This window comes from Heptranchias perlo, chromosome 1 (assembly GCF_035084215.1).
Source record: "Heptranchias perlo isolate sHepPer1 chromosome 1, sHepPer1.hap1, whole genome shotgun sequence".
In the NCBI taxonomy this organism is placed as follows: Eukaryota; Metazoa; Chordata; class Chondrichthyes; order Hexanchiformes; family Hexanchidae; genus Heptranchias; species Heptranchias perlo.
In genome coordinates, this window is record NC_090325.1 from 142,251,958 (window position 1) to 142,271,826 (window position 19,869).

The 19,869-nt window shown below is 39.8% G+C and overlaps 1 protein-coding gene across 4 annotated transcripts in view; it reads left to right on the plus strand.

Annotated features, from left to right (window-relative positions):
• The window catches only part of lrba (LPS-responsive vesicle trafficking, beach and anchor containing), a 753,934-nt gene that overhangs the window by 678,008 nt on the left and 56,057 nt on the right, over positions 1-19,869 (plus strand). For all 4 annotated transcript variants that reach the window (XM_067992149.1, XM_067992164.1, XM_067992158.1 and 1 more), the window contains 4 exons: positions 629-718; positions 3,304-3,481; positions 4,167-4,229; positions 4,830-4,985. In XM_067992149.1, coding sequence (XP_067848250.1) covers positions 629-718; positions 3,304-3,481; positions 4,167-4,229; positions 4,830-4,985 — 487 coding nt within the window. The remainder of the gene's footprint in view (positions 1-628; positions 719-3,303; positions 3,482-4,166; positions 4,230-4,829; positions 4,986-19,869) is intronic.

Sequence of the window (19,869 nt, forward strand, 5' to 3'; positions counted from 1 at the left end):
AGAAGAGTGTGCAGTTTGAAAAATGCCGAAAGGCTTTCAGTACTGAAAGGATTAAATAAATTCTGGAAATAAATGTCAGATCTGCAATAGCCATCATTCCACTAGAGAATTATGAATCGATGCAGAAATTGAACAGAATACAAAATTGAACTCCTTTGTTTATTTGTGCAGATGGTTGAGTAAGAAAGCTGCTACTGATAAACCATTCTGTATTTCACTATTGCCACACTCAGTTACTTTGTAATCAGGCATTTGGCACAGAAAACGCTAATATATGTTTAAGTTTAGTTCTGCTTTTATTTACTGAGAAATGCAAAACCAGAAGGCAGTACACTCCGAGAGACAAAACAAAGGCAAGGTCAAAATTATGGCTGTAACTGCCAGTCTCTGTTTCATATCAAATGGGGGGAATGAGAATGTTTTAAGAGTGTTTCGTGGAAATAACATGTACAGTTAAGTGATGAGATAATCCTAGGTGTTAGTGCCAAGCTCCCAACCATAGTGAACATACGGGCTTGATTTTCAGTATGATGCAATCCAGACGTGTTGCATGACATTTTCAGGTGACCATTTAGTTTCTGATTCCTGTGATCAACGCTTCTATCATGTGCTTGTATGTTTTCTACAGGCTGTTGAAGCCCAGATTCGAAGCTTTGGTCAAACTCCTTCCCAACTTTTAATAGAGCCACATCCTCCCAGAAGCTCTGCCATGCAAGTGGTAAGTATATTGCATGCTATTAACCAGTCATTTCCAGTTGCACTTGAGAGCTGGTTCCAAATGTGGAGTTTGGTATTCTGTACTCTGAAGAAACATCCAACTGTCTTCATGCTAAACTCATTTGTGTTGCTTTGGACTTGCATGCCTCTGTAATTATTACAATGTATCAACAGGTACTCTGGACAAATGGTACAGCAACACAGGACATCAATTAGATGTGTGTCAACGGAAACCTTTTTTGTAGTTACAAAAGGGCCTGCAATCTGTAGTCACCACAGTGTTAGATACTGAATAATGTAGTTACGCAACATGGATGTTGGAAAGCATCCAACGTTTCTGGAACTTATCTGAAAAGTATTGTAAATGTTTTTAAAAGCAGTGTGCTGTTGCTGCTAATGGCTTGGTGCGTGTGGATAAATGTACTGTATGGTGTAGCACCAAGCCATACGGAGCACTGAAGATCCCAGGTTTGATTTCTGTTCCGTATATGTTAGTAAATCACAGTAGAGCCAATGCTGTTGGTCTCAGTGTCCTCAGGCTAGGGTGGAGAAAATTAGCTCATGATCACTATCCAGTGACCCCTGCTGGAATTGTACTTCTCTGGATGCTAAGAGAGGACAGGTTAAGGCTTGACTGTGATAGCCTCAAGGTTGAATACATTGTTGAGTACTGTCCCTCAGGTTCACGCATAAGGATAGGCACATGATTGAGATGCCAGCGGGCCACCATCACCTATGTAATTATATCCCAGCGTGAGACAACAGCTTCAGAAGAGAAAGAGTAAGGGGAGAAGTGGGGAAAGCAGTACGTATTCAGAAATTAGAGACAATATAAGTTTAAGTTCAATTTTGACATAGTATTGTGCTTGTCTTGCTTGTCTTGGTGCACACTCAGGGCCAGGTACAGGAGGCAGATTGCTTCTATCCATGTAAGATGTGATGCCAAACAAATGAGTTTTGTTTTAATTTATTTGGGCATACGGATAGCTTACGAATCACAATGTTAACTATTCTATCCCTAGCAATTCCCACCTAAACTGTCATACTCCTTTTAAGAAATGGGAAGCTGGATGGCAAAGTGTTACTAGGACTCTGTGCCATGCAATAGTTGGATACCGGTTCACCCCCCAGATCCCCATGTGACAAGTTCCTGATGTCACCCAAGGTGCCTGAGATAGGTTAGAAACATCAAGACACAAATTATTCTTTCACACCTAGTAATTCAAAATAGAGCAGTATAGCAGAAGAACAACAAAACTATCTAGCCTCTCAGCTAAGAAATGGTGGAGAAAAAGGGAGGAAGTATGTTGTATTTGTTGCTGGAGTGGAAAGAAAAGATTTTACTAAAATACTTTTAAGGATGGAGAGCTTTCCTTTTTTTCTGAAGTTATAGATTCCCTTTATTGTTTAAGTCACCTAATAAAAATTCATTTTGTTTCACCAAGCAAATTAGCCTTCAAAATGAGGCACAGATTTTAGAAAATAAGGTTGTGTCGTGCTGTGCAAAGTGCATCAGTGGTAATTTATGCCAGGTGTAGTAATTAGCAGACAAACGCACAATGCATATTTGTCTGCCGAGGTTTCTGTTGCCTTATCCCCCAGTGCTTTCAGTGGATCAGATAGTTGGATTTAATTGAGGCTACATCAGATGAGGCATTACTGACACCTTTAATTGAATGAGTATCTGGGGAGGATTAACTCATAATATTGATTGGCTTTTAGCCACTCTCACAGAAGGGTGTCACTGAAGCTTATTATCCATCTTTTTATTTTTGCACCTTCCTTTATGCTCCAAAAATCGAATTGCTGCTTTAACAATGCAAGTACGGATAGCAGTGCAATATTTCTTACTTTACTTTGTCTTCTGACGACATCCGGTTGAATCCAATTTCCTGTTTATATCTTCAGAGTATTGATGTATGAATTGCTGTACTCTAGTTGTACTTTTTGTATAAAGTGCTATAATTTGCCTACATAGTCACTAATTGTATGTGAAATGTTTTGAGATGTTTCAACTTGACAAATGCAAGTATTTTTATTTATTTATAATGTTTCTTTAAAGTTATAGTCCATACATCTGCATTAATCCCTTCTATTTATGTTCAGTTTCTTCTTTGTCAGAAATGGTTATGATTTTTTTTCTCCCATAGCACAAATCACCCTTTTCTTTTTACCTATGTTAGTTTATTGTTTATTTTACAATGCATGTAATTGTCTCTCATATCTTGGAGACTTTGATGCAGATTTGATGTTTCTGCTTTTTTTGATTTAAAAAAAAAACAACTCAATTCTTTGCTCTGAATAAGACTTTTTCTTTATTTAAAATAATTAAAGCTCTTTTCTCACGAGAGCAATGTGCTAACTGTTTAATTATGCTCAGAACTTCATGGAAAAAGACTTGTAAGGGGTGTATCCCCTTTTGCTGTAGATACACCTATGCTCCATTTCCTGTTGCTAACCTATTTCTTCTTCTTTGTCATTTTTCCTCTCTTTTGCTCCCTCCTCTTCCTCCATCACCGTTTTTGTTTTTGGTTTTATTTGTATTTGATTTGGGGTTTTGCCACTGAACAGTATCTCCTCCTGCAGACTCCTCTGATGTTCACAGACCAGATGCAGCAGGATGTCATCATGGTACTTAAGTTCCCATCCAACTCCCCTGTCACCCATGTTGCTGCCAACACTCAGCTGGGCCTGGCTGTACCAGCCATTATTACAGTAACCGCTAGCAGGCTGTTTGCTGTGAACAAGTGGCATAATGTTACTGGTGAGTGTAGAGATGTTAGTGACAACAGCTAGATTTACCATTTAGTCCTTGTGTGTGGAGTTACTGTTCTGTGAGTGTTGACATGTTAAAAGACAGTTCTGTTCTAACATCTGTAATGATTAAACAGAAATATTTTGTTAACCGTTATTTGAATGTTCTAACATTTAACTGAAATTACAATGGTATAAAAACTATGCAGATTTTTTTCTAATTTCACAGTAAAATATGATCTAAATTATTTTAAAAGATGTTCTGTGTTTAAATTTTTGGACTAGTATAAATGTATTATTTCTTAATATGCTCTGCACAGTGATAGCAAAAGATCAGTAGGCAGCAAAATTGGGCTGGGAACTAGATAAGGTTTGCCCTTCTATAGTAAACTGAGCTGAACAAGAAAGTGATTTTATCAGGATTATCAGGATCAGGAGATCTAAAGAATTTTTAACCCCTTCAAAAGACTATTTTGAAAAGACTCAATGTGTGATATCTTTGATTCATAGTAGAATCTTCATAGCTGGGATAAAATTAATATAGTGAAGAATGTAATACCAAAATCTCAGTAGCCAATATATATCCACTAAAAAGCAGTTCTGCAGAACAGAGGGAGCAATATAAAACTTGTGGTTTTTTTTTTTACAGAGCAGCTTGTACAACATCTAATTTACTTATTTATCTACAATTCTAGGCCTTCATGGAACTATGCAGGAACAGCCATACCAGCTGCCAGTTGAAATCGATCCTCTGATAGGTCTGTCAGCTTTCCTTTCCGCAATTCATTACATCCTGTATAGTGGGCTGAAGTGGAGATTACTGTTGTTTTTCACTCATGGTGGTTGGGAATGGAATTTTCTTGATAAACCATTTGCATGCAAATTGGAATGCAATGAGCTGTGGATTCGCTGGTATTTCATCAACTCTCCCTCGTTGGTTTGCCTAATTTGTACAGGGATAGAACCCGTGTCAGTGAAAATTAATATGGATGTTGTAATAATGTGCGATTGAGAATGCGCATGAAGTACTGTCAGGATAATATTGGATCTTTTCATCACTTGGACTTGTTGATGAGTGTGAATGAGCCGGGTTATGATAAATTGGTGCCCTCGTAATGTGGTGGCTCCATTGCAGAGGAAATTTTCATAATAACAGCAGAGTTCTTTATTGCATTGAGTGGTGAAAAATATTGAACTGATGCCAAGATTTCATCATTAAGGAGATCAGATCTTAGTTTTATGAGCCTGCTGTTCAGAAGTCTAAATTACAGCAATATAACATTTCTAAGGACAAAGTATACTTTATATTTATCTGTTGCTTATGTTAGAATACTAATGTTGTTTTGTTTTACTTTTAGCTAATAACACTGGAATGCACAGAAGGCAAATTACTGACCTCTTGGATCAAAGCATTCAGGTCAATTCCCAGTGCTTCGTGATCACTGCCGATAACCGCTTCATCCTGGTCTGTGGCTTCTGGGATAAGAGTTTCCGTGTCTACTCCACCGACACAGGTAATTGCCATTTTCCTCTGCACATTCACTGAACCAGACATTGGCTAAGGGTAATCACAAGGGTCAGGGTCAGGAACTATTTTTTTTCTTTTTTGGTATAACCCCATCTGCTCTTTTTCCTTTTAAAGAAAGCCAGTGTCCATTGTCCAAACTTAAATTAACCCCTTCAATCAGCCCATTGTGTTAATTCAAAAGCTCTTATTCCATTAAGTCTCGGATATATATGGTTTAACAATCACTATTTTAATCTGCTCATCATATGAATTAATTTGAAATTTTGAATCTCCTGGATCATCTCCTTGCTGTGTGGATCCACTAAGTACTCAGAGACTGATACTAGAAATGCAAGCCTATGGTTTATGGTTGTCATCAAGAGTATTATTCCCAAACCTTTGCCTTGTTCTTTTCCTATGAATGGGTGAATCCTCCATACAGCCCTTGTTTAAATATTGCAGCCTTCTCATCAACTTGTGGTATAGGGAAAAAAATAATCCGTAAAGAAATGTGCATATTTGTTTCTCCAGGTTAATGTGCAGTATATTCTATGGTAGGTATTTTGGAAATTCAACCCAGGTGGACACATGGAAATGAGATCTCAGTTCCTAGGCCCCTTTCATTTTTGGTCTGTGTAGGCTAGAGTTAGAAGTCCTAACTACTGGTTAAATGCAGATCTTCAGATCTGCTTTATAGCTTTTTTAGTAATTTTTTGCAGATTGAGGGGTAAAATTCAATATATTCATTTTTCTATATATGCTGATGGAAAGAGTGGTGGCAATATCAAAATGATGAAATATGTGCATCGTGGCTTGAGGATGGTGCACCTTTTAATGAATTAGTCTGAGGAATTAACTTGCTCCCTTTTCACAGTTGTGTTATTAAAACACCAGCCACAGCATTTGTCTTCAATTTGGGGGCAAAACATTTCGACGTTAACAGTTGCTTTTACACAGCAGGCTAGATAGGTTCCTAATGGTTTGTTTTGACTTGCCCAACTGTTAGCTTTTTAATTCTAGTTGTGCAGTACATATTGGGGCATCTGAATGCCCACTCAGCATGTAATCAATGAGGTTATTGGCTGTTGTCAATCTCAGAAAATCACTTCAGTTAAATAGGTTAAATCAGTCCTCTTAAAAATTGGGGCTACGGAACATTATCAGCTAGTGAAACAAAAAGATGCTGAAAAGAAAATGTGTTGTTGCAATGCTGGTGGCTCCATGTATCTGAGATGTACCCAGTTTGGACTTCTGTTAGTCACTTTAATGCTATGATGTCCCCATAAAAGGTATAAAGTCAGAAAAAAATCTAATTTCTAACACCATGCAGTTTTTACATCATTTTATTTGAGTGTTTCATTGGTATCATCAAGGTAATTTGTTGCAAGCCAGAGGTTGAAGTAATAAGAACATTATGAAAATATGTTTGCTTTCCTCAAATATGTTTTTTCTAGCTTTGTTTACCCTTTTCTCCAGTAGACTGCGCTATTATTCATCTAATCAATAATTTCAGGAAAAACCTCCTAATTTGTTAATGGCCTGTTGGTAAATGTGGAAAAAATATTCCCACTTTATTAATACACCATTATGCCCAAGTTATCAGCCAATCAGTTGTGTCAATTAGTTGATAAAAGTTTGCTTGGTTTTTTAACTGGTTATTCGTTAGGAAATGGATTAAGAACAATTTACCAGGTTGTGGGTTAGTTAGAAACTTTAGAAATAGGAATTCAGTGATAATGTACACATGCCTGCATTCTGCTGAGGGGAAAGTAAGGTTAGGGACCAGCAGTTTGGAGAACCAGACCACATATTAAATCCTTCAGTTGATTCTGGCTTGCTTCAATTTTCTCACTATAAAATGTGTACAATTTACATATTGCTATTTAACCAGAACTTCCAAATATTAGATGCAGGTAGGTTCTTCAGTGAAAAAAATGGTTATATGTTGTGTTCATGGATAGCAGCAATTTTGTCTTGGGCTTTGAACAGTTAAAGACACAACTAAGATTACAAGGCTATCCTGAGTTGAATTTGAAAGGATGGTTGGAAGATTCCAGTATTGGCCACATTTTACACTTACTGTAAAAAGTAATTTTGTTTTAAATGTTTCTTCCCCCGTCTGTTTGGGAAGTTATAGTTACTCTTAAGAAATAGCTTAGTTAAGACAAAGATATTAACAATCTCTACCTCTGGTTTGGTCTTCCAATTTTAACTCTTTTCAGAGGGAGACTAATAAGAGCTTTGTTTGCAAGTAATTTTTCATTTAACCAGAAAATTATTGAATTTTTACAATGCGTCATAAAAGTATACATCGAGTTACATCAAAACTACAGCACAGAAACAGGCCATTCGGCTCAACTGGTCTATACTGTTGTTTATGCTCCACACAAGCGCTCCTCCCTCCCTACTTCATCTAATTCTATCAGGATACCCTTCTATTCCTTTCTCCCTCATGTGCTTATCTCACTTTCCCTTAAATGCTTCTATGCTATTTGCCTCAACTACTCATTGTGGTAACGTCTTCCACATTCTTACCACTCTTTGGGTAAAGAAATTTGTCCTGAATTCCCTATTGGATTTATTAGCAGCTATTTTATATTTATGACTTCTAGTTTTGGACTCCCCCACAAGTGGACACATTTTCTCTACATCTACCCTATCAGGTCAGCCTTCTCTTTTCTAGAGAAAAGTGCCCCAGCCTGTTCAGCTTTTCCTGATAAGGACATCCTCTCAGCTCTGGTATTATCCTTGTGAATCGTTTTTGCACCCTCTCCAATGCCTCTATATCCTTTCTATAATATGGAGACCAGAACTGTGCACAATAGTCCAAGTGTAGTCAAACCAAGGTTCTATACAAGTTTAACATAACTTCTTTGCTTTTCAATTCCACCCCTCTAGAAATGAACCTTAATACTTGATTTGCCTTTTTTTATGGCCTTGTTAACCTGCATTGCTCTAACTTTTAGTGATTTGTGTATCTGTACCCCATGATCCCTTTGCTCCACTATCACATTTAGATGCTCATTAGCCAAGCAATACGTGGCCTCCTTATTCTTCCTACCAAAATGCACCACCTCACACTTATCTATATTGAGATTCATTTGCCAACTATACGCCCATTCTGCAAGTTTATTAATGTCCTCTTGCATTTGGATGCATTCTTCCTTTGTATTAACTATACCCTTTGTATTAATTTGGTGTCTTCTGCAAATTGTAAATGTAAATTGTGAACAACAACGGTCCCAGCACTGATCCCTGTGGAACACCACTTCCCATCTTTTGCCAGTCTAAGTAGCTACCCTTAACTGTTTCTCTGTTTCTATTCTCTGTTTTCTGTTTTGTAGCCAACTTGCCATCCATTCTGCTACTTGTCCCCTGACTCCACATGCACTGACCTTAGCCATGAGTCTAGAATGCAGTAACTTAACGAAAATCCAAATATATTACATCTACATTACCCTTGTCTACTCTTTCTCTTGCTTCTTCAAAGAATTCCATAAGATTGGTCAAGCATGACTATCCCTTCTGAAATCTGTGCTGACTATTCTTTATTATATTTTCGTTCTCTAGATGTATTTCTATTGCATCTTTGAGTAAAGGTTCCATTATCTTTCCTACCACTGACGTTGAGCTAACTGGTCTATAGTTCCCTGGACTTGTTCTATCTCCCTATTTAAATATAGGAATCACATTAGCTGTCCGCCAATCCTTGGACACTATTCCCTTTTCTAATGAGTTTTTATATATATGTAATAGTGCCTCTGCTATCTCCTCCCTAACTTCTTTTAATATTCGTGGATGCAATCCTTCCTGACCAGGGGTGTTATCCTCCTTAAGTTTGGTTAGTTTATCAATTATCTCCCCCCTTTCTATCTTAAATGTTTTTATATCTTTTTCGATCTCTTCTAATGTTGTGCCCACTTTGTTAATCTCCCTGGTAAAATACGGAGGCATAGTAACTATTCAGTATTTCTGCCATTTCGCTGTTGTTACCTGTAAGTTTATCTTGTGCATCCCTTAGTTGCCCTATCCTTATTTTGATTTTTCTTTTGTTACTTATGTGTCTGAAGAATAATTTACTGTTTCTTTATATATTCATTGATAATTTAACCTCAGAGTTCCTCTTTGCTTTCCTAATTGTATTTTTGACTTTTTTCCTAACCTCTTTGTATTCCCTTTTGTCACCCTCTCCTTTATTGTCTATATACTTAGATAATGCCTTTTATTCCGTTTCAATTTTACCCTTATCTCTTTATTTATCCATGGTATTTCATTATTGGCTAGTTTGTTCTTGCTTTTTAGAGGAATATATTTATCTTGAACTCTACTGATTACCATTTTAAATATTTCCCACTGCTGTTCTATCTCTTTGTCTGTCGACATGTTTTTCCAGTTTACCTTCCCTAGTTCCATTGTCTTCCCCGCAAAATTAGCTTTTTTCCAAGCTATTACTTTGGTCTTTGTCTTATTTATGTCTTTCTCAATCATTATTTTAAATCTTATTATGTTATGATTGCTATTGCCTAGATGTTCCCCCATGCTTACTTTTCTTATCTGTTCTGGTTCATTTCACATTACTAGATCCAGCTGCGATTCCTCTCTTGTTGGGCTTCTCACATACTGAGCAAGAAAGGAGTCCTGTACATACTGTAAAACCTCCATTCCCTTTTCTCCTTACCCTACCTCTTGCCAGTTTATTTGGGAGTAGTTGAAATCTCCCATGATTATTCAATGTTTTTTACTCATTTCATAGATTTGTCTACATATTTCTTTCTCCACTTCCCTTCCACTATTAGGTGGTCTGTAGAATATGCCTATTAAAAACATGATCGATCGCTCCCTTCTTATGCTGCATTTTCCAAAGGCAGGTGCAGAGAAAATGCAACTTGCAGCACTTGACTCACTTCTAATCCCCTCTCCCTGTCCATTGTTGCTTCCCTTCAGTCCCTGATTCCTATTGTATCCCGTACCCATTTTAGTTCCAACAAATGCTTTTTCTTCCTGCTACCTTCTCGCTTCCATCGCACCCCCCCCCCCCAAACATTCCCGTTTGTACTACCTGCTGAATACATATATCCAGCCCTTCTCCTTACTCTGCTGTTGACTTCCTGTCCAACCTAACCCAACATTCACTCCCCGTCAAGGGCAGGTAGTCAGAGGCCCTGCTTTCCATCCCCTCAACCCTCCGTCCTCCCCATTTATCCTAGACCTTTATTGTCCCCAACTCACTATCACTATTTATCCCCCCTTGACCTCTCCTCCTATCTCCTCTGTGTATCCCCATTCCACTGCCCTATGCCTCACCCCATGACCACCCCTCCCATGCTGACCCAAACGTCTGAGTTTCTCAGCACCAAGCTGGAAAAGTGACTATTTTTAAAGGTTATGAAAATGGTTATAAAGAGCGCTTTAAAAATAATTAGTTGCTTTCCCAGCTTAATACTGGGAAATCAGCAATGGGAGAAGACCGTGACCAGCAGCGGAACAGGGTTGAGGTTGGCAAGAGAGTGTGTTGGGTCCAGGACAATGAGGCAATGAAGGTAGGTGGGGAAGCTGGAGAGGAGAACTTTTATTTTCATTCTCAGTTTGTGGGCAATGCTGACGATGATTTATTACCCATCCCTAGTTACCCAAGGTGGCGGAGGGCCTTCCATGTGATGAAGGTACTCCCACAGTGCTGTTCGGTGGGAGTTCCAGGAATTTGACTCATCATGCCATTCCTTCGTCATTATTATGTCCAAGTCAGGATGGTGTGTGACTTGGAGGGAAACGTGGTGCTGTTCCCTTGCCCTTGTCTTTCTAGGTGGTGGAGGTCGCAGGTTTGGAGGTGCTACCAAATAAGCCTTGGCGAATTGCTGAAGTGCATCCTGTAGGCAGTACACACTGCAGCTACGGAACGCCAGTGGTGGATATTTAGGCTAGTGGATGACGTGCCGATCAAGCGGACTGCTTTGTCCTGGATGGTGTCGAGCTTCTTGAGTGTTGTTGCAGCTGCACCCATCTAGGCAAGTGGAGAGTATTCCTTCATGCTCCTGACTTGTGCCTTTTAGTCAGCCTTGAAGAGGCTATGAGCAGTCAGGAGGAGAGCCTCTCGCTGCAGAATACCCAGCCTCCGACCTGTTCTAGTAGCCATGGCATTTATTGAGTTTCTGGTCCATGGTGATCCCCAGGACGTTGATTGTTTAGGACTTGGCGATGGAAATGCCACTGAATATTAAGACGAGTGGTTTGACTCTCTCTTGTAAGAGATGGTCATTGCCTGGCACTTGTGTGGCGTGAACGTTACGTTACTTGCCACTTATCAGCTCAAGCCTGTATGTTGTTCAAATCTTGCTGTATGCAGGACTTGGACAACTGCATGACTGTTTCATTATCTTTTTTTTTTATTCGTTCACGGGATGTGGGCGTCGCTGGCAAGGCCGGCATTTATTGCCCATCCCTAATTGCCCTCGAGAAGGTGGTGAGCCGCCTTCTTGAACCGCTGCAGTCCGTGTGGTGACGGTTCTCCCACAGTGCTGTTAGGAAGGGAGTTCCAGGATTTTGACCCAGCGACAATGAAGGAACGGCGATATATTTCCAAGTCGGGATGGTGTGTGACTTGGAGGGGAACGTGCAGGTGGTGGTGTTCCCATGCGCCAGCTGCCCTTGTCCTTCTAGGTGGTAGAGGTCGCGGGTTTGGGAGGTGCTGTCGAAGAAGCCTTGGCGAGTTGCTGCAGTGCATCCTGTGGATGGTGCACACTGCAGCCACAGTGCGCCGGTGGTGAAGGGAGTGAATGTTTAGGGTGGTGGATGGGGTGCCAATCAAGCGGGCTGCTTTATCTGAGTAATTGTGAATGGAACTGAGCACTACAATCATCAGCAAACGGCCCTACTTCTGACCTTATGATGAAGGGAAGATCATTGATGAAGCAGCTGAAGATAGTTGGGCCTAGGACACTGCCCTGAGAAACTCCTGCAGCAAAATCCTTGGGTTGAGATGATTGGCATCCAACAACTGCAGCCACCTTCCTTTGTGCCAGGTATGACTCCAGCTACTGAAGGGTTTTCCCCCTGATCGCCTTTGACTTCAATTTTACTAGGGCTCCTTGGTGCCACACTCCGTTAAATGCTGCCTTGATGTCAAGGACAGTCACTATCACCTCAACTCTGGAATTCAGCTCTTGTGTTCATGTTTGGACCAAGGCTGTAATGAGGTCTGGAGCTGAGTGGCCTTGGCGGAATCCAAACTTCGCATCGCTGAGCAGGTGTCAATTGACTACTCTTTCCATCACTTTACTGATGATTGGAAGTAGGCTGTTAGGGCGGTAATTGGCCGAGTTGGATTTGTCCTGCTTTTTGTGGACAGGACATACTGGGCAATTTCCACATTGTTGGGTAGATGGCAGTGCTGTAACCGTGCTGGAACAGCCTGGCTAGGGGCGCAGCTAGTTCTGGAGCATATGTCATCAGCACTACAGCCGGCAACTTGTTGGAGCCCATAACTGTTGCAATGACCAGTTTCAGCTGTTTCTAGTTTCGTTTTCTAAATGAAGACAAAGAAACTACAGGTGCTGTTAATCATATGTGCCAGTAAACAGTTCAGAATAGAAATGGAGCTATTGTTAATATTTTGACCATGAGTCTAGTGTGAAATAAAGCTTTAAGAATTCAATCTCCAGTATGTTTCAAAGTCTTTTGGAAAAAGCAGAGAATCTCTTCGATTCTCACAGAATGAGAGGATGTACAGTGTGCTTAATCTCAAATGCATTCTGGGTTATTCTATAAGGTGCTCATGTTCAGAAAGCACATATGTGGTTAATAACTCAACAGTCCTGGGAAAACTCAGGCTTTTGAGACATTGGCTGAAGCCTTGAAGTAAAAACTTAAAGGAAGGTATTGAAGGACACAAAAGACCATTCAGTGGATAAACTGAATCACGTCACTGTGAAACATATAATTTCTTTAAAAATATTTTATTATGTTTAAAACCTTACCTTGGACATGAGACTTTGCAGTTACTGAGGAAAAAATGACTTTTTTCAACAAGACTTCAGTTCATCTTGTTTTAATTTTTAGTATTGGTAGGTTCTCCTGACTGGTCTTTGGTTATTTTCATGAATCCTTAGTAGTTTCTCCTTGGTAGTTTTCTAGCTACTTTCCTCACTTTTGATTTATGCATTCCTTACCTCTACAGTTCTGCTATATTATTTTACTTTGAGTCAGTTAACAAAATGTGGATAGCAAAAACATGATTAGCGGCATGAAGTAAAGTGACTGTGTATATGAAGTGCATGCTATATGTAAGATTTTAATATATTACTGGAATATCTCCCATGGTGTTGCTCACATTGATTCAAAGGACATAAGAACAGGAGTATTATCAGACACTAACTTCTCAGCAATGGGGACAGCCCTGGAACCTGGGAACACTAGGAAGGGAGCCCAGGTTCTGGCAGTGCTGGGATTGAGTTACTATCTAAGTTGACAAACTCACTGATAATGCATCAAAGGGTAAAGCTTCACAGGCTGCAGGTGTGCAATTTTTTGATATGTGCTGGTGGCGATGCTGGGATTGGGTCTGCGGGTCTAGCATTTTTCTGAGAAGAAAAATGGGTCTAGGAGGATTGGGGGGCAGGTCCTAGAGATCTGGGGAAGAAGGCTGTGGCAATGCTGGGATAGGTCCTGGTATCTGAGATCTTTAGGGTTTTGGGATCTGGGAACATTGAGTCAGAAAGCATTGGGGCAGTTCTGGGTTCAGGGAGCACTAGGAATGCAACCTAGGGATTTGTGAGCACAGAGAAGGAGGTTTGCGAGTGCGGAGACAAGTCAGAGGTGGTTGTTGGAGACCAGTGGGACTCAGAGGTGGTTTTACAGCACTCGGTGGGCTAGAACCTGGCAGTATTGAGGATTGTTTGTACCTGGAAGTCTTGGGGGAGGAAGATCCAGCAAACTCGTGAGGGAAGGAAACCTAGCAGAATGAGATCCAAACAGCCCTTGGCCCTTTTTGAAAGATCGGGCTCAAACTCTCCACTGCGCTCCTGCCCATCTTGCTCCTCTCTGACCCATCTGCAGCCTCTTTTGTGCCCTCAGGTATCCCCCACCGCTTTCCCCATTGTCAGCTGGTTCCCATCTTTATGTTCCTGCATGAAAGTATTTATGGGCAAATATTCTGCTTAAAATTAATGATCAGAAAATAATTGGCTGGAAGTGCACAGTTTCTCAGTATGTATGTGCCAGGAGCGCATGTCAGGAAATTGTGCACCCCTATCCTGTAAAATTTGTGAATTTTCCAACTTATACAGTATTTAATAAATTTAAACAAACAAAAATTACATTGTAAATTGTTCAAAAGTTCATTGATATACAGTTTCCAAGTTTTTATGTTTTTAAAAAAAGTTCAAAAATAGTTGAGAATAGATTTTTTAACTGTATTTATAATGGAAATAAAGAGGCAAGTAACTAAAAATGAGTCCATTCTTGATAAACAATCTCTTTCCTGTCAACAAAGTAACTACAGATGATTTAATCACAGTAAGCAATTTATAATAGAAAGCAGCAATTGTTAATAAGTGTAAACAACTGACAGGTATGTAGATAAAAAATTGTACAAAATGAGTGGATCTCTTGAACATTGCTCATATGGAGGTAACACTGTGAGTCAGACTTGGGTCATGCATGTTCAGACCTTGGGGATGTGCAAAACCCAGGAAATATTGGGATAGACAGGTCAGAGGAAATGTAGAAATTGTGGGAAGAGGATAGATCTTAAGCCCTAGGCATTTAACAGAAGGTAGACATTGGAAAAAAATATTCCTTTAGATTCCAATTGGAAGTGATCAATTTTATGTGTAATTTAAAGGATGGATTTTTGTGAATTATTTCAGTTTAAATTTTTTTTCAATGTTGTACATTGTATCTTTTAGGTTTATATATAGTGGCTTACTGCAGGAAACAGCATATCCATCAAAAGAATTTGGAAAATTAAGTGATTTGCTTGGTTTTGTGCTACTTGTTGGTTCATGAATGATAGCTGTTTTTTAAAAAAAGTTACTTGATTGTTCGGTTTTCTGCTAATTACTCGTTCCCCTTTGGTGATTTGTGCTACTTTTTGCTACATTTAGTCAATCAGATATTTGATTGGTAATTTATCTGAAAGCAGATTATTTGAGCCATGTCATGTATTGGAGTTGCGATGCCCTGAGTTGTGACACATTTGAGGCCACGCTTACAAGTGACACCTTTAAAATATATGATGCAACAGATCTGCACTTGATTTTTCATTATGTAGATAATGGTTAATCAAGAGATTGACTACGGATGCAGTTAGCTTGGGACTTGCATATAAGAAAGAAAGAAAGACTTGCATTCGCGACCTAAGGACGTTCCAAAGTGCTTCACAGCCAATGAAGTAAATTTTGTTCGAGGCTGATTCCCTAATGGCTTACTGGGTAAACTGATGTGCTATACTTACTGATGTGCTGGTATTCAATTCATGGTCAGTGCTGAGTTAGCCCTTCTCAGCTAGAGTAGTGTTCTGACATTACAATTGGCCTCAGTGTTCACAGACAAGTGAAGAGAAGAAGGAAGTGCCCTTATCTAGACTCAATTTCTCCAATGCCTTCCTTGTCAGCCACCTACATCCTGTCGTAATAAGCCCCGTTCACGCATCACTTTGTCCTTGTTGACCTGCACTGGCTTCCTATTTCCCAACAGATGAATTCTTCTCCTAATCTACAGATCCCTCCAAAGCCTTGCCCTACTTTACTCTGAAAATTTCTCCTACCTATAAACCCTCCTTGCATGCATCAGTTCTTGGACTCTGGTTTCCTGTGCACTCTGTGCATCCCTTCACTCCTCCTTCAGTCGTGGAGCAGTTAGCTACCTTGGCCTACATTTTGGAATTCTCTCTTTAAGCACCTTCACACTTCTGCCGCCTTTTCCAGCATTAAAAGCCTTTTGAAAGCCCTTTGACTAAGCTTTTAGTCAACTCTCCTAACCCTCCGACAAAGAACAGCAACACACCCATAACAAAGCCCTATAGAACTCCGCTTTTTCCTGGGCCCCAATCATATTCACTTCTATTAATAACAACCCTCTGCTTACATGATTTCAACCAGCCACTTGTCCAATGTAATAACTGCCCTATACTCCCATGGAATCTATTTTTTTCTAGTTGCTGTCTAATCAAACACTTTTTGGAAGTCAAGGTATACAGCATCAACCTGACTATCTTTATCCACTATTCTAGTCGCTTCCTCAATGAACTCAATCAAGTTAATAAGGCAGAATCTATGTTTCCTAAAGCAATGTTGAGTATGCCGCATTCTCCAAGTGATCATATATTCTATCCCATTTTATGCTTTCCAACAGCTTCGCTACTGCCAAAGTTAAAATCAAGAGCCTAAATTTCTACGGTTCCATTTTTAAAAAAAAATAGCAAGACCGCGTGAGCCACGCTCCAATCCAAGGGAACTAGCCAAAATGTCAACAAGCTATTGGGGCACAAATCGCTCCCGAAATAATGGAGGAGCTCAACAGCACTCTCCATTGTTAGTGACGAATTGAAGGAGAAAATTCCGGCGTTTGCACATGTCAGTGAAACGCAGAAATCCGGAACTTGCTCCTAGTGGTTCGCCGGCAATATGACAGCTTCAAATTAAAGGGACATCGCACGCTGCAATCAGAGAAATCATTGAAAAAGCGTCAACTTGCTGGAAACTTGCCCAGCTGGAAAGTAATTAATTATGCCACCAAACAGGTACACTTAAAAATGCAGGTCTAAACTAAGTTTTAACAGCGCGTTGAGTCTAAATAACTGCCAAACGACTAAAAATTAACTTTTAAAAAGGTGGAGTCTCATATTACTCCTTATTTTAATAGTTTTTGGTCATTATAAACATTTTTTAAGTTACTTCGTTTTTACTTTTCCCTTTTATTTAATTCAAATATTTCTTTGGCTTTTAATGAAAAAAAATTAAAATTTTTATTTACAATTACATACAGAATAATAACTTTCAATGAATGAAGTCTGCTTGCCTGCTTGAGCAATGCAGGCTGAATCTGTGGGTGTGACTTCTCCTCCAGACAGATTTGTGGGCGTGTCTTCTCCTCACAGAGACATTTCCAGCCACGGCAATTCACGCTGATCAGAGGCTGGGTTGATGGCGCACAATTTTTTTAAAGTTCAAATTCAAACAATTCGACACCACAGAGCCCACAGTAAGTAATATTGTTAATTTAATTTGCAGGAGTGGCGGTGACTGTTGCCTCACTGCTCAATGCAATTTCTGGCCCTTTGAGTATATGAGCCAGTGGCTTACGTACATTCTCCCTATTTACATGAGCACTTGGTGGTGAATGGCATTGGGGAGTGCAGCACCATCAGTCTTAAGCGCATTAATCTTAGCTAAAACCATTTCCATGGTTATTTCTAATGAAGCGAGGGTATGTTTTAGCTACACACCTATCCTCTATTACTGTAACTATGGAATCATCTTCAGAAGAGAAAACTGATGGAAATGATTTACTTAACTCATCAGCCATATCTTTATCTTTGTACATAACCTGTCCTGACAAAACCAATTGTGGTCCTTCATTGTTCTGACTCATAACTAAAAATGCCTTGCTGTCACTAGTGTTCACTATCCTTTCTTCTAATGTCATCTTAGCATTCCTGATACTGGCATTAGTTATTCTTAACTGTTTTTTATTGATAATTGAGCCTTTTATATTTAGTGAACTATTTTTAGGTTAATTTCTCTATAACCATCTCTGTTAAGCCATTTAGACTTCACTTTACCTTGAACTCTCTTTTTTTCCCCCTAGGGAGCAACAGGGCTTCCTTGTCCTACAGTACTGATTTAAAAGTAATATTTTTTTCTTCTGCATCAGTTATTATTACCCAGCAGATTACCCTATATACCTTCCCCATCTTATGAGTGAAAATTTAGCCACCTTGAAATGAGATTCAAACATTACATTCAATAGTATTAAGTCACCTCAGCAACTGAACTCTAAATACATGATCATTATTTCCCAAATGCTCCTGACACAGAAATCAGATATCATCTCTGGATCACTAAGTACTAAGTCTAAACAGTTTTCCTCACTGATACTCTCCCTAACATGTTGAACATAATGAAACAATCATGTAGTGTCAAAAAATATCTGAGCTTTACTTGCCCAATATCAGACCACTTAATGGAAGGATAGTTAACCCTCCTCCCCCTCCTTCCACCTCCTCCCCAAGATAACAATACTGCACTGTTTTAATGCACTTATAATTTGTTCACAAAGTTCCCTGTCCAGCTCTACTTGTTACTCCAGAGACCTATAACCTGTCAAGGAACTACCTTGGGCTAACCCTATCATCTAGTTGCACCAAAACAATTTCAGCTCTATCGTGTTGACAAATTTCCTCCCTTTCAATCATTGTTATATCCTCATTTACAAATAAAGCTACGTTCCATCCTTTGCGGACCAACCTATCCTTACGGAATACCGTGTAACTTTTCAAATGCACATCCTATCCATTACTATTATCAAACACTATTATCCAGCCAGGATCCGGGGGTGCCTGGTTGTTCATTCTTAACTGATGACTTTTCTATCTTACTTAATCTTTACTATTTCATTGCTTTTCTTCTTTGCCCACCACTGCTGAACACATTCTTACTAGTTTAAATTCCCAGTCCTTGCTCTTCTCAAAATCCTTGCCACTGATAGAGTTGATGTGAAGTATAGTGTTGTAATGCAGTACGGAGCTGAATGCCTAAGGAACAGTTCCCCAAGCTTGTTCTATTATTAGAAAGTTAGTACTCATCAAAATATTACTGACGTAATTCCAAATGAGCAAAGTAATCGAGGAAGTTGTTGCCATTTCAGGCAGTGATGAAAAGAAAATCTAACTACTTGCAGCAAGCACTTCATGTCCTGCCCTCCATGTGAATGTTTGCCAAATTTGTGACCAACTCCTTCCAACACCATTCTCTTGTGTGTTAAAGATTTTCTGAGTTATTTCAGTAGAAATTACTTGAAGAATAAATTCATACAATCAAGTATTTACCTTAATATGATCTATACTTTAGGAACAATACATGCATAGGTACAGGCAAACAAAAGAAACAGACAATAATGGGGAATGATAGCTGAAAGTGAATGCAACAAATATGAGATAACAGCAGAAAATACTGGAAATACATAGCAGGTCAGTCAGCAATCAGAAACTCTGTAACCTCACCACCAAATTCCATCCCTCTCCCTGGCTATTATCTCAAGACTGAACCAGAATGTTCGACACCGAGCTGAGCTCCATATACTCTCCATCACAAAGATTGCCTATTTTGACCTCCATATCTCCTGACCTGCCGCTGCCTTAGCCCATTTTTTTTTGTTCATTCATGATATGTGGGCATCGCTGGCAAGGCCAGCATTTATTGTCCGCCCCTAATTACCCCTGAGAAGGTGGTGGTGAGCCGCCTTCTTGAACCGCTGCAGTCTGTGTGGTGAAAGTACTCCCACGGTGCTGTTAGGTAGGGAGTTCCAGGATTTTGACCCAGTGACGATGAAGGAACGGCGAAATATTTCCAAGTCAGGATGATGTGAGACTTTAAGGGTCACATGCAGGTGGTGGTGCTCCCATGTGCCTGATGCCCTTTGTCCTTCTAGGTGGTAGAGCTGGTGGGTTTGGGAGGTGCTGTCGATGAAGCCTTGGCGAGTTGCTGCAATGCATCCTGTGGATGGTACACACTGCAGCCACAGTGCATCGGTGGTGAAGGGAGTGAATGTTTAGGGTGGTGCATGAGGTGCCAGTCAAGTGGGCTGCTTTGTCCTGGATGGTGTCAAGCTGCTTGAGTGTTGTTGGAGCTGCAGTCATCCAGGCAAGTGGAGAGTATTCCATCACACTCCTGACT